Source organism: Sarcophilus harrisii, chromosome 1 (genome assembly GCF_902635505.1).
Source record: "Sarcophilus harrisii chromosome 1, mSarHar1.11, whole genome shotgun sequence".
Classification (NCBI taxonomy): Eukaryota; Metazoa; Chordata; class Mammalia; order Dasyuromorphia; family Dasyuridae; genus Sarcophilus; species Sarcophilus harrisii.
In genome coordinates this window covers 471,327,037-471,343,095 of record NC_045426.1, presented here as the reverse complement: position 1 = coordinate 471,343,095, position 16,059 = coordinate 471,327,037, and the positions used below count along the sequence as shown (strand labels likewise).

Below are 16,059 nucleotides of genomic sequence, written 5' to 3'. Positions count from 1 at the left end.
TAAAGTGTTGATATATATTGGAAGCTATAAATTTTATTTGGGCTGTGACAATTTCTTGTACCACTCCTACTGAATAGGTGGAATCAGATATTATATTTACATCTCCTGGATAATAATTAAGAGCTAGAATAATTGCATACAATTCATTCTTCTAAGTAGATTGAAAATGAGTTCTGACTACTCTCTTAATAGTTAAGTCATGAGAGTATAGAGAACGAATGTTATGTTTGGATACATCTGTAAAAATAGTTGGTCCTTTAAGAGGAACTTTAGGAATCTTTTCTTCAAAAATCCATTGCCAATAATGTAATAGCCAGATTATCTTTAATGGAGACCCTTGTGTAAAATTTGGAACTGTGGCCAATAAAATATGGCACTCTGGGATGGTTTCACAGCATAAATTAATTTGTGCATTGGTATAAAAGGTATATATCTTATCAAGTCTTATCCCAGATAATTGTACTATTCACTTAATGGCCTTTAATAAGATTCTAGCTACCAACACTGGGTAAGGAATAAGGCTTTGGTCTGGCTGTGCTTGGAGGTTCACCCACTCTATCACACTGTCTCCTTGATGAAGACCACTGTGGATGCATCTTGTGTAGCAAAAACTAATATTTCCTAGGCTTTTTGAGTGTCTCTTTCAACCACATTGGATAAAACCAGTTCAACTTCTCTCAAAGCCTCTTGAGCTTCTTTTGTAAGCTAGTGTGGTGAGTCTAAAGCAGTGTCTCCCCTTAAAATGTCATACAATGGTTGTAATCGATAGGTAGTTCCCCCATTGGCTTGTTTAAAGACTCTCTGGGTATAATAGTTGCCATCCATTGGATATCTCCTATCAATTTCTGAAAGTCATTTAAGGTGTTCAACTTCTCTGTTCTTAAAGAAAGTTTTTGTATCATAAGCACCTTACATAAGATTTATTTCATATTCTAAATATTGAAAAGGAGCATGCCTTTGAATTTTTTCTGGGGCTATATACAATTGGTAGTTCCTTAATGTTTCTATGGTCTTTTGTAGACGTTTCTAACATTTGCTCCACACCCCAAGATATCATCCATGTAATATAACAACATAACTTTTGGAAATGCTTTTCCTACAGAAGTAAGAACAGCAGCAACTTACATTTGACACACAGTATGGCTATTTTTCATTCCCTGTGGCAAAATTGTCCGTTCAAATCTTTTATAAGGCTCAGCTAAGTTAATGGTGAGCACTGAAAAGGCAAATTTTTCCTATCCTCCTTATCTAAAGGGATAGAATAGAAATAATTCTTAATCCAAAGAGACCATTTTTTAGGCAATTGAGTAGGAGATGGAAGCCCAAACTGAAGAGCTCCCATTGTCTTCATCTGTTCATTTACTTTTCTCAAATCAGTCATCATCCTCCATTTTCCAGATTTTTTTTTATGGCAAATACAGGGGAATTCCAAGGACTTAGAAAAGGTTGTAAATGTCCTTAGTCAAGTTGCTCCTGTACTATATCTAATAAAGCCTGAATTTTTTTACTTTGTAAGATGTCTCTTCCTTACAGATTGATGGGGATTTTTTCAACTACAAAAGAAGTTAAAAACTGTCTTGCCTTCAAATTTCCAGCTCAAAGAGGTAGCACTGATTTTAACTACTATTGTTCCTCTTATGCCAGACGTATAGGTGTCTGCCTTAATCTTTGGCCAATGACTGGGCCAACAGCACCTCTAATGACTGACGAACTGCACCATGTCTATCAACCCTTTTAATGGTATGCCATTTACATAGATAGTGAGCATAGATCCGTCAGCTGTAACAGCTGCAGCCTAAAATATTCCTGGATTCTGTTTCTGGGAGTTAAAATCTGGATAAATATGACCAAATTGTATTTCAGGAGTGTGAATCAGTAAAACTGATGCTACTCCTTCTCCTGGGTCATAGATCACACATTGTCTACCTATATTAGTGACTGGGACAATAGCTAAACATTCCTCAGTTTCCCAAATCAGTATATGGATAGACATTGTTTTGTAAGCACTCTCAGAAAATGAAATGGTCAAGCCAACTGTGTGTGGAGGATATATATATAATGTCACTTCCTAATCCACAATGTCTTTAAAATTTCCAGATTCTTCACAAATCTATTCTTCTCTTTCCCCTTCAAGCCAACATCAATGCATCTGGAAAGCAGAGAACTCACATTTTCTAAGTCAACTCAAATATAAATCTTCCTTAAAAACTATATATGTCATCTTAGTTTTCTCATTTTCCCCCCTGAACATTAAATTCTTTTTTTAAAAATTTTAATAGCTTTTTATTTACAAGTTATATGCATGGGTAATTTTACAGATTGACAATTGCCAAAGCTTTTGTTCCAATTTTTCCCCTCCTTCCCTCCACCCCCTCCCCTAGATGGCAAGATGACCAAAACATGTTAAATATATTAAAGTATAAATTAAATACAAAATAAATATACATGTCCAAACCGTTATTGAACATTAAATTCTTAAAACCTAGAATTGTATTTTTTCATGTCCATTCTACAAGCCTGTCATTCCGAATTTATTCTTGACAATTTGGGAGGGGCAGCCTCTGAATCAGACAAATCTCTGACACATAATGGTTTTGTGACCTTTGGCAAATCACTTAATTTTTTAGTGTTCCAAGTAATTATTTCAGCTTGGAAACTATAGAACAGTTGCCAGAAAAGTTTTCCAAATGAAGTCAAAGTTTGTTGTTCAGTCATTTCTGAGTTACATGCAATTCTCTGTGACTCTTATTTGGGGTTTTTTTGGGGCAAAGATCCTGGAGTGGTCAACTATTCCTTTCTCATTTTATGGATGAAGAATTGAGGCAAACAAAGTTAAGTAGGTGACACTACTAGTTTAGGTTTGAACTCATGAAGACAAGTATTCCTGATTCCAGATTTGGCAATCTATCCATTGTGCCTCCTGACTATCCCATGAAATCAGAGGTCTCCCAACAATAACAACATTAACAATAAAAAGTTAGGAGACAGACTTTTTTTTTCCCATACTGCTCTATATGAAGATGAAATTGTATAAATAAAATATTTTTAAAATGTGTTATCAATGTAAAATTGTCTAAAATCATTCTTGCCATATTAAATATTTTTCATAAGTTATTTTATTTCATTATTTTATTTTTTATAATATCAGATAACTTCCTTAAAATTTTTGAAATTTTACCTTAGAAAATATAAGTAGCTGACATCTCAAATAATCTCATCAAAACACAATTATCCAGTCATCCTATGTATTATTTTTTAAATAATTTATAATCTGTGACAACATTATAGAGTCTCAATATCCTCTTTGGAAAAGTATAATGAGACATTAATTTATACCCAATGCTTGAAATAAAAGGCAACAAATCATCTTCCACAAAGCAAAGAATTATATCACATGAAGTTGTATTTGGGGCACAACTTTAGCACCACTTATATTTAGGCATCGTCTCTAACTTTGAATAGGCATAATATAGAAATTTCTTTTAAATTTACACAAAGATTCTTTATTGAAATTGTCTTTAAGGAACCAGAGCTAAATATGATTTTTTTAATAAACACTTTTCCATAATATTTAAATTGATTTCTGTATAAACTAAATAAGAAATCAGTTTAATATACTAATGAATAACATATATTTTATTAAAATATTTAATAAAATGTAACATGAATCTGTAGTTATTTGCAATAACTTTAGGTCATTCAAACTTAACAGTGAACTTTAAAATTAAATCAATATGAACTAACAAATAACATCACAATCGAATAAAAAAAAAATCCACATCACAAAATCAAATAATTTCCCCTATAATCTTGTCCCCAGAAACACTGGAATGGAAGAAGGAAGGAAGGAAGGAAGGGGAAGGGAGGGAGGGAGGGAGGAAAGAAGGGAGGGAGGGAGGAAGGAAAGAAGGAAAGAAAGGAGGGAAGGAAGGAAGGGAGGGAGGGAGGAAGGAAGGAAGGAAAAAAGGGAGGGAAGGAAGGAAGGAGAGAGGGAGGGAGGGAGGGAGAAAGGAAGGGAGGGAGGGAGGAAGGAAGGAAGGAAAGAAGGGAGGGAAGGAAGGAAGAGGGAAGGAGGGAGGGAGGAAGGAAGGGAGGGAGAGAGGGAGAAAGGAAGGAAGGGAGGAAGGAAAGAAGGAAGGAAGGGAGGGAGAGAGGGAGAGAGGGAGAAAAGAAGGAAGAAAGGAAATAAGGAAGGAAGGAAAGAAGGAAGGAAGGAAAGAAGGAAGGAAGGGAAGAAGGAAGGAGGGAAGGAAGGAAGGAAGGAAGGAAGGAAGGAAGGAAGGAAGGGAAGAAGAGAGGGAGGGAGGGAGAGAGGGAGAGAGGGAGAAAAGAAGGAAGGAAGGAAAGAAGGAAGAAAGGAAAGAAGGAAGGAAGGAAGGAAGGAAGAGAGGGAGGAAGGAAGGAAGGAAGGAAGGAAGGAAGTAAGGAAGGAAGGAAGGAAGGAAAAATATAAAGAATGTTTCCCAGACACTATTAGAGGCTTTTTGTATATATGCAAGTTATTCTTTTCAAAGGAAATGTTGTATGCTATAATATAATATAATATGCTATATTCTCCATGCAAATTACAAATCACATGGAACTTTAGATTTATGTTCAATTCAAGAGAGAATCACTTGCCTGAAACTAGCAGATTCTACACAGCTACTACCTCTGATTTTCCTAAGTCCCTTTAAACATTTTTCTGTCAGTGTCAAAGTGGGTTTAGGTTGTTCATTTCAAGAGAATGGCCAGTAGTTGCACCTTTATCTGGGCCCTTGACCTCTATGCACCTTGGAAAAGACCCCAAAAGATCTGAATAAAACACAGAAGAATAATTGTAATGGCATAAAAGGATCATTAAGTTGGAAAAAAGCAGGAGTCTCACCTGCTAATAAAAACAAAATGAAACCAAAAAAATCACAATCTATGTTTAGGATGATCCTTTTACTAAAGATCAGTAGATATCCACAGAAAAGCATAAAATTCCCTTTTAAATAACTATTACTTAACTCAACATGCTAACTCAATATGTTGATATATTAGACTAATCACTTTTTCAGTATTTAAAGTATTTAAGCCATTAAAATATCAATTTTCATAGTAATTCAATGCAGTCATAAAAACATAAAATATTCATTCAATCTATTCATACTATGATCTTGTCTACATAGTTCAACTAAATGAGGGTCTTGCAAATTATTATAATAGATAATTTCCAGACGATTGACAAATTAAATCAAGGCAACCAATTCAATTATTAAAATGGTTATTTCATAACCTAGTTGTTGGGATCATTTTCGCAATCCAATTAACAATTGGAGAATTAGTTAATCTCAGTGGTAACATAAGCCAAAGAATTAATATGATTACAGAAAATAAGACTATGAGCCTAAGTAGACCCACTTTGAAATATTGGGGAAGCTGGTCCTATACCTCTATTAATTCATTATGTGATACAAGAGAAAAGTACTTTTCTCTGGGCATAAGTTTTCTCATCAATCAAACAAAGGATTCCAACTAGATGTTCCACAAAATTCCTTCATCACTTGTATTTTCTGTGTTTTTGGTCTAGTTTTGAAAATAATGGGTTTGTATTAAGCTTGCAAAGAACTGGCTTAGAGAGTTTGGGGGGGAAACAGGAAACTATCTTAACAATATAGTCATAACATATTTAGATTATTATGGTAGGTTTCCATTCTGTGAGTTGAAAGTTATCATCAAACTTTAGCATTTTGGTATGTGAGATATAAAGAGAAGGAATAAAAATCCTTGTTTATTATATAAATGAAATAATTTTAGTTTTTAAGCAAGTCAGGTTTCTATAAGTAACATTTGGAGGATCTCTATATATGAATGACTTTCCAAACAAAAAGTGGCAACTTATATTTTAATTGGAAGAGTGAGGGGAAAGGCTTAACCATCTTAGGAATGAAAAGATATTTTTCTGATCTTCCACATACCATTTCATGTATTCGTAATATTAAATCCATGAGAATGTTTGCTTAAAATACATAATCTCACATTTGTTTTTAAATATTTATGGATAATGATGATAACATTTTGAAAGTATGTCCTGGATTTTATTAAAATGAAAAGAAGTTGACCTATTTCCCTGAGTATTCTTTATGCCTGGTATGGAACTATAACATGGAAAGTTTATATTCAATGATCAATCCAAAATAATTTATTTTAAAGTTTTCCTTCTTCACACAAGAAAATGCTATTCTGCTACATTAATGGCGCTCAGCTCATGTACTACACTATTTACAATATACATGAATTTGTGGGGTTTTTTACATTGTTGAAAAGGTTGGATGAAATTCAAGTTTTGTAAATCAAATCCTATTATAAATATACTAATAGAGCTCCTTATTAAAAGAAGACTCTCACGACTCCTTTTATAAAATAAAGAATTGTTTTTAAGACAAGTCATTATTTATAGATTAACTGCTGAAATAGTAGATTTTTAAAAAAATAACAGCAAGGCACATGTGCATTTAGAAACCTTAAATTCCTCAGAAATACCTATATGGCTTTGCAAATGAAATGAAGGAAGTTCTTTTAGAACTCTCATTTCTTGGGATTATTCAGTGTTGTTTTTTTTTTTTTTTTCCTGAGAAATACACAATTATCTAGCTCCCTGAAAGTTGTTAATACAAAATTCCTTTTCCCTTTCCTTTGTGTACCTTTGTTCAAGATTGTTCTTTCTGCTTCACTATTCTTGCTTTTTAAAAAATTTTATCTTATAATTTAAGGCCCAACTTAAATGCTACTTCTCCATGAATTTTTTTTTTTAATTTCATCTAGTTGGTAGAAAATTCTTTCTTCTCTGGATTCACATAACAATTGCTTCGTGAGACAGCATGGCATAGTGGATATAAAGATGACCTTCCAACCAGGAAGACTTAGTTCAAGTCCAGGCTTTGACACATATTGCCTATATGATCCTGGGTGAGTTATTGAGCTTCTTAGTACCATAGGCAGCTCTAAGATCATAAATTACCAAGAATGTGTCAGCTTCCATTTATAAAGGAAGTTTCCTTAACTAGAATTTCCCCATATAAATGAAATTATAATTTAGTCTCCATTCAGTCTCCTTCCAAAGGGGATATAGCTATATAAACACACACACACACACACACACACACACACACACACACACACACATATATATATATATATATATATATATATATATATATATATCAGAAAGGATACTGATCTGGAGAGAGAAGATCTCTATGTTCAAACCTTAGCTATGATGATCACTACCTTTGGGACTTTGGACAAATCACTTAACTTCCCTGTACCTCAGTTTGCTAATCTGTAAAATAAAGGGTTGGACCTAATGGTGACTGTAATTATTTGGCTCTCCATTATTCATATTTTATTCATCTTCATAGCCTCATTCAAACCACTTTATAACGGTGCCTTGCCCAGAATAGGTACTCAAATTCTTAATGTGTTGTTTAGCATTCGTTGCATTATTTTGAAAGAATCTAATTCTTTTATTGGGTTGTCAATATCTAAAGATTTACAAACTAAAGAAATAACAGAATATAAGTCCAAAACAGGGGTTTTTAGCCTTTTGGTATCATAGACCCTTGTGGTAGTCTAATGAAGTAAATAAACCCCCTCTCTAAATAATGAATTATTGTCTAAAATTATAATATGCTATTTTTTATAAATGAAGGAAATAAAATATTTCAAATCAGAAGTTAGCGAAAATAAAGAGCTATTTTTTTTCCATCTAAATACATTGAGCTTTTGAGATATGAACTTCCATGGACTTCACTCAAAATCTTTTAGATTCATCTAATAAGACTCTTGAGCTACTGCTATCTACCAGGAAATTTGGAATTTTGAGGAGAAACTAAGTCATATTGTAGATCATGTCCAAATGATCATAACACTAATTGCAATAAGTAGGAAACACATCAGATTAGGCTTTCAATCTCACTGAGACCACATGTATCTAAACTTTAAAAATCAGATATCTTCACTCATAACAAGTTTAAGAAAAAAAGAATTCTTTTGACTTTAAATCTGATAAATGAAAAGAATATAGGATCATCCATTTAAGATTTTGAGAATAGTGACTTGTAATCACAGTTTAGGGAACATTTAACTGTATTATGAAGGTTTTTAAATACAGTTTTTATGACCTTATTTACTTTTGCATTTTTCAGGCAAAGTTAGGGAACTGATAAAATATGTTCAGTGTATTTTAAGGCTTAAATTAGTCTGTATTATTAAAATCAGCATGCATTTTCATGTCAAAATGTGAGCATAAGTTGTCATCCCATGGCTCAGAAATAAATGACAAGTCCTCCTTTTATGAGCACCAGTAAAAGGAGATGTTTGTTAAAGTTCCCCTGGGAAATCATCTGGTTTTTCATTGTCAATGCAGAGAGAGCAGCACACTCCTTTCACCATTTGTGGGTTGAGGCACTCTGCTGGTTGGCAAGTCTCAACAGTACATGTCACCTGACCATTCTGAAAGGTAATATTTAAATATTAGTTCTATGTTCCACAACATAAAAACACAAAAAAATTAGATAAATTCTTCTTTTGACATATAAAATAAGTATTTTCAAGAACTATCTAATTTCCCTCTCCCTCCTTATCCACTGCAGCTTCAATCAAAATAAATTAAGATGTAATCTTACATGTAAAACAGTAACTTTGTCACAGTAATTTTATCAACCCTTTGGAGCCCAGTGGACAAACTATATATTATGAATTATTAAATAGAAATTTGGCAACTGTCATCAAAAAGAGGTACTTCCAGAAAGAAAATCAATTAACCAACAATTAATCAACATAGAAAAATTTCTAACGATCACAAATTTTTCAAGTAAATGTAGATGTGAATACATATCAAAAGTAAATTGCTTCTACTACCTGCCCATAAAATTATAAGTAAGGGTAATAATAATGATGATAATTAATAGTAGAAAACATTTCTATAATGCTTTAAGAGTTACAAAATGTTTTACAGAAATTATCTCACTTGACTTCACTTTACTATTATCCACATTTTCAGAGATGTAAACGGAAGTTGAGAATTTTAACTGGTTCTCCTAAAATGATACAGCTATTTAAATATCTAAAGTCAGTTTTTCCTGACTCAATATGCAACCTCACTATCTAGGGCAGGAAGGAAACAGTACAATGGAGGAACAAGTAAAATTTATGTGGAACACTGTTAGAGTGTCAGGACACTCAGTGTCCTGAGTGAAAGAGGTATATTGATAGGGAAAATTTCAGTCCTCTAAACATATGCGCGGAATGACTTTTTTTGCAATTCCTCTGGCTTGAAGCTCCTCAGGGTAAGACTTTTTTGGGGGGTAGATCAGTCACAGGACTAGCACTTAAACATTAATGGGGATCAAATTCTCACCACCAGCATAGTTACACAAGTATTTTATTTTATTGACTTTAAAGCAATTTAGCCAAATGTCTCCGAAGACTGACAAGTAGAGAAGTTGTCATTGTCATTTGAAGGGAGGCTACTCTAATGTTGAAAGTAATCATGCAAGATACAGTCCTTGCAAACACACAGTTTTAAGAAAATCAAATTCATTGTTGAAGCCTAACAATTGCATAATACACTATTTGTATCCTAATACTTTCTCTTCTTGTATTATAGAAGCCCCTATCATCACAAATTTTGACACTGTGCTTTTCTGCAGAATATTCTTGTGTTCAATTTGAATTATTTGTCCCTTGATAGCTTTCATCTCAGTCAGGATCTATGAAAAAAATCTACTCAGAAATTATTAATTGAATCAGAGTTTGGAAATAGATTTGATTAAATAATCACTGTGATATGCTTTCACTTTAAAAGCAATGTATCTAATGACCCTAAATTTGTTTAAGTGTTGACTCCATTATTTCCTCCTTTCACATGTCTACTAAATAAAGAGATTAAATAATTTAACTGTAAGCAGAATCTGTAGTTTTTCCAAAGTACAAAATTAAAATTATTAGTACAACAAGAAAAGGAATGAAGATGATTAATGGGAACAGAAAGAAAGCAACTCTAGCCATAAAGAATAAATTGATTTCTCTCCCATGATAGAGCTTAACTAAACTTCATAATACAAATCATGTGTTCAGAACACAGCATGAAATAGATGAGAGGGAGAGGAATAGAGAGGATGAGGCAAAAGAAGAGTGAGAAAAGGAAGGAAAATGAAAAGGAGAAGGATTTAAAGTAGTAGGTCTATGATGCCAATTAGGACACTCTATCATAATCAAAGTTTCCAAGATCCTGAAATTAACTTTCCCATCATCCAAAAACAGAGTCTACATGAAGAGTAAAGCTCAGACATTTCAGAGAGAAAAAATAACTGGACAGTAGACAGTAAATGCAAAGAATAATCTTGGCCTTTAGCACTGAACACTTGTCTTTTTGGCTCACTGTAATAATAGAAAAGTCATTGATCACTGCACACTTATACTGACCTTCAAAAGTATCCTATAATTTTCTTTAAAAGGCACAGCGTTTCAAGAAAAAATTATCATAGTGTTTCAACAGACAGGAAACCAAAGGGAAAATAGAGGGAGGATGATAAAAGAGCATAGAACCAAATGTACCTTACAGATACAGCTAATGCAGTCTTCTTTCATCCAGTGCTCATTGTCCCTTCGATGAATTCTGTTATCATCCATGCATCCCTCCTGCCTCAGGCGAGCCTCCAGCTTGTTTATCTGAATAAGGAGGTGGAAAGAAAGGAGGCAAAAATTGGAGTAGAGAAAAATTAAGCCGATGAATATCATGGTTTAATGAAATACTACACCCTATAAGCACAAGCCTAGGAGGCATTGGAAACTTCAAAGCTACATCTCATTTTTCTTTAATACTTTTATTCCAAAGTTGAACCAGAATCTTCCAATATTGATATTCCTAAACAGAAGCCCAAATGTTCTATTTATCTGTGTAAGAGAAAAGAGTTCATCTAAAACCTAAAGATCCCAGATTTATAAAAAAGTAGCAGTGAAATAGTAGGTCACAATCCTGTCCTTTTATGGTGTTAATAGCAGTAGCAGCAGCAGCAATAATGGTAGTGGTGTGGTGGTGGTGGTGGTAGTGGTGGTGGTGGTGGTAGTAATAGACAACCAAATATTGGTTCAGACCAACAATAAAAACAATAACAAAAGAAATGAAAAAGAAACATTATTGAAATACATACAATAAAAGTTTATAAGGGATTTCTCACAAGATGTTGTTCCATATTCCATAACTTCAAAAATATGACAAATGATGTTGTTATTGGGTTATTGTTTCTCCTTAATTCTCAAAGAAGACCAGATATCAGGGAGGTGACTTGCATGACATGCAAGTGAATTGGATTTAAGGGAGGGAAGGCTGTGCAAAGGCACTTGCCTCATTTTCCCCTTCAGAGACATCTGGGTCCAGTGTTAAGATGTAGATCAAGATGACTGGAGATGGCCCTGGATGAAATGGGAGACCTTGGCCTTTTTAAGCTAAGGTCTTCAATTGCCCTACAGAACACCTGACCAAACTTTGAATTCTCGAAAAATCTAATTTTCTTAAAAAGGTAGCTATATTTGATGGTTAAAAACACCTTTAACTGCATCTTTTACAAATGGCTTAGAGTTAAAAGTCTCACACAGTCAAGCTGGCATCTAGAACTTATGCAAAGTTAACAGATTGGACCTTGGGGGGAAAAAACACTTTTCTGTCAATAAAACTATTTGATATTTTTACAAGATGGTAAATTAATCCAGCAATATTTTTAAACTATGAAAAATAATTATTTTAATGTAATACTTTAGTCTAACAATTATTTGTAACATGCAAATAGATTAAAAACCTGAGTGTTCAGATTTTTGCCATGGATACAAGCTTACATTGGCTTCCAGTTTTGTTGCGCTCCCTTTTTATGGTTATAGAAACATAAAGGTATGTGTGAGGATGGAAACAATTTTCATAACCTAGGGCCAGTGAGAAGAAGATGATGGAAATTCAAAAGTGTATTAAAAAAAAGCAAAGGGAACCAGTGTTTTCCCTCTGCCCAAAAGACAAAAGAACATGCAGACCTGACTATGTGAGAGCCTGAACTCTGTTGCTAAGAAGTGAATGAAACTGAGAAGCAGATTAAGAGGTTCCTCAAAAGCTCCTTTAAAATGGTCCCTTTATGAACTAACATGTGGGCTTCATGAACATGGTACTTTCCAATAAGATTAGAAAAATGGGATGGAAGAAAGAAGGTTCTGTACTCTCAGCTTTTTAACCTTGGTACAGATTATAGTCAATTGATTAAATCATACCATTACAATATTATTTTCATATTTTAAAAATATTATTAGATCCATTTGTCATTTAGTTATTTAGTAACATCTGACTCTTTGTGACCTGTGGATCATAACATGCCAGTACTATCCAAGTGTTGTTTTTTTTGTTTGTTTGTTTTTTGGGGTTTTTTTTGGCAAAGATACTGAAATGCTTTGCCATTTCCTGCTCTAGTAGATAAAGACAAACTAAGTTTAAGGGGCATGGTCACACAGCTACTAAGATTCTGAAATGAGATTTGAACCAAGGTTTTCCTGACTCTAGACCTAGAATTTTATCCACGGAGCAACTCAGCTGCTTCTCTATTCATTTACTACCTTGTAAAAGTATTTTATTGAAAAAAAAAGGTGGGTTTTTCCAAGAAACATTCTATTAAATGTCTCTGACAACAAAGTTAGAAATGTATCAATTAGTCCTAAGGCATATTGGCCCTAGTGGTCTAAAAAATTGTTACACTTATGGAAAAAGCAGCAATGGCTTGGATGATCATGGAAAGGAAACATATGGCAGCAAAGAAAATGTAGGCCAGTTACAGCAAAGTATATTTCCATAGGTGTATTGTGGAGTACAGAAGTTTATTAGAGCAGTGAAGCAGCTACTTGATTACCCCTGAGTTCCTAGTACCTACTTCTAGTATCATACTCAGGAGCCAGAATAGAAAAAGCCATAATATAGAGGAAAAATTTGGACTTCATTTTTCACTGGTGCTAAGTCCCAGGACCTATGGACATCCTAAAGGAAACCTACAGGAGGGGAAGATTGCTGTAATACCTGGAAACCTAAGTTCTTTCCCCAGTTGAGATGTCTGGGGAGGGTGCTCCATCAATCCCTGGAAGGGTCTTTCTGCTCATCTCAGACTTCTGGATTTATTCAAATTCCAACTAATCCCCACCCCCTTTGAAAGTATATGATAAAGTCTGTATAGGTGTGCTGTTACTGGAAACAGCAAAGTGCAGGGACAAGAATATTGGTATTAGAGGTCAGAGAACCTGGGTTCACACCCCAGCTGTTATTTACTACTTGTGTGACCTGAGTCAAGCTACTTAAGCTCCAAAGTAAAATGAGAATATTGGAAGCTCCAAGAGACCTTTAAGTTCTAATTCCATGACTTTCTGATACCAAATCCCCTAAACTAAACTCAATCTGTCTTCACTAATCTAAGAGTTAAAAAAGAATTCCTTATTCAATACTTCAAAAGATCCATGATTTCATTCTCTCCCTGCCCTGATTGTAATCACTCCTTTCCTTGTATTACTGTTCAAAGAACATTTTATCATCTGGCCTGTCTCCTTTTTGTATGATCCTTTCTAGATATAGTCGGGGGGAGGGGGGAAGGAGAGGGGAGAAAGGAGAGAGTGTCCTCACAAGACATCATCCATCCCTTAACCTGGACTTACTGGAAGATATTCCAGCTCAATAGACCTTTAGAAGGCTAATGTAGCTTTTGATCTAGTTTTTCATGCCAGGATGAAGAATTAGAATAGAACTTTCATTGAGGAATAAAGTAATGGAACAACTGTTAAAAACAAACAAACAAAAAAAAAAAAAAACTACAACGAATTTCATAAGTACTTCCTGGTGCAGGTGTGCAGATTACATTTGAAAAAGTTCTATATGCTTCAAAAGCATGCAGTCTTAGAATATATGAAAAGTTGTCTATTGTCCTGGACGGGAAGGGACGGGACGGGAAGGAAAGGGAAGGGAAGGGAAGGGAAAGGAAGGGAAGGATGTTCTACAAAGTAAATTAATTATATTAAAATATTATTATAAAAATATATGTTCATTTTTAAAGTAAGTCTCAGACAATAAATTAAGAAGCCCTGTTTCCAACCTGCAAATTCTGTGATTCTGTTAAATCAAAATATTATCGCCAGTAGTCCAGTGATTACTTTGGCCTTCAATATTCTGAAGATCCATTTTTGTTGTTGTTGATGGAGATAATAATCTCACCCCTTTTGATCCTGCTACACTTTAGTGAATAGTGTACACAGAAACTGGCAGTGCATTCATTATTCAGCAGCCAATTGAGTGGTAAGTCTAAAACTTAGATATGTTTTTTCTCAAAGGACAGCTATTTTGTCCTTCACAGTATTCAAAGCATTTCCAACCTTACAAGGTATATCAGAATCTTCATTTCACTGGTATATCATACCATTCCAGAAACCAAAGACTCCTTCATATCATGATAGGGCATCAGAAGAGGTTTTAGTGAAGTTTTTTTAAGAGAAAAAATTCTTTTATTCCCCCCCTCAAAAAAAAAAAAAAAAAAAACTTTTCCAAGACAGGGCATTCTTCTCCACAAATAAATTACCAGGAATCCTCTGCACAGGTGACATTTTAAACTCAGTGCAAGCACAATTTCATTGTGAAGAGAATAGACTCCATTAGAGCATCCATGGTGACATGCTATGCAAGGTCAAAACTAAAATAGTGGGGTTTAGAGGAAAATAGCAGATTGCACAGGAGCAGGAGAGAATGGCTGCTTCAGCAATCATACTCTACTCAGCTCCCAGATTTTTATACATTATCTGCTAGATTATACTTTAGAAAGGCATTGAAATATTAACTCTTTAAGGAAAAATACAACATTGGAAAAATTGAAAATGTAACTGTGACATAAAATGAAAGGAAAAATTTTAAAGGTGTTGAGATATGTAATTACATAGGCAAAGTTTGTCTATGAGTTTTGATTTTCCATTTAATCTGTAATCCTTCTTCATTTATTTTTGTTTTCTAAACATCTCATTATTCATTCATCAATGTATTTTATTTTAATGATGAAGTATTGTTTAATTTTTTCTCCTCTTAGTTGAGGTTAATCTGATTTTCTAGGGGAAAAAACATTTTGCCCTTCACCTAAATTAAAACAAATTCACAACCAGTTGTACTGCACTTGCTATAATAGTATTTTTGAAAAGTATTGACCAATACATGTTAAATATGTTAAAATATAAATTAAATACAATATAAGTATACATGTCCAAACAGTTATTTTGCTGTACAAAAAGAATCAGACTTTGAAATAGTGTACAATTAGCCTGTGAAGGAAATCAAAAATGCAGGCAGACAAAAATAGTGGAATTGGGAATTCTATGTAGTGGTTCATAGTCATCTCCCAGAGTTCTTTCGCTGGGTGTAGCTGGTTCAATTCATTACTGCTCTATTGGAGCTGATTTGGATCATCTCATTGCTAAAGATGGCCAGGTCCACCAGAATTGATCATCATATAGTATTATTGTTGAAGTATATAATGATCTCCTGGCCCTGCTCGTTTCACTCAGCATCAGTTCATGTAAGTCTCTCCAGGACTTTCTGAAATCATCTTGTTGGTCATTTCTTACCAAACAATAATATTCTATAATATTCATATACCACAATTTATTCAGCCATTCTCCAATTGATGGGCATCCACTCAGTTTCTAGCTTCTGGCCACCACAAAGAGGGCTGCCACAAACATTCTTGCACATACAGGTCCCTTTCTCTTCTTTAAAATCTCTTTGGGATATAAGTCCAATAGTCACTGCTGGATCAAAGGGTATGCAGTTTGATAGCTTTTTGAGCATAGTTCCAAATTGCTCTTCAGAATGGCTGGATGTATTCACAATTCCACCAGCAATGTATCAGTGTCCCTATTTTCCCACATCCCCTCCAACATTCCGCATTATCTTTCCCTGTGGACTAGCAAATGGATTGCTAGTCCATTTTTGTAATCGAAATAAAGAATGGTAATTTTACCAAAAAAAAATAATAAGAT

At 34.0% G+C, this 16,059-nt stretch overlaps 1 protein-coding gene across 1 annotated transcript in view; it reads right to left on the bottom strand.

The window, feature by feature from the left end:
- Positions 1 to 6,578: 6,578 nt before the first annotated feature.
- Positions 6,579 to 16,059, bottom strand: part of PXDNL (peroxidasin like) — a 538,497-nt gene continuing 529,016 nt past the window's right edge. The window contains exons 22-23 of the mRNA XM_031946417.1: positions 10,585 to 10,698; positions 6,579 to 8,478 (exon numbers count right to left, since the gene is read on the bottom strand). Coding sequence (XP_031802277.1) covers positions 8,347 to 8,478; positions 10,585 to 10,698 — 246 coding nt within the window. The 3' untranslated portion in view covers positions 6,579 to 8,346. The remainder of the gene's footprint in view (positions 8,479 to 10,584; positions 10,699 to 16,059) is intronic.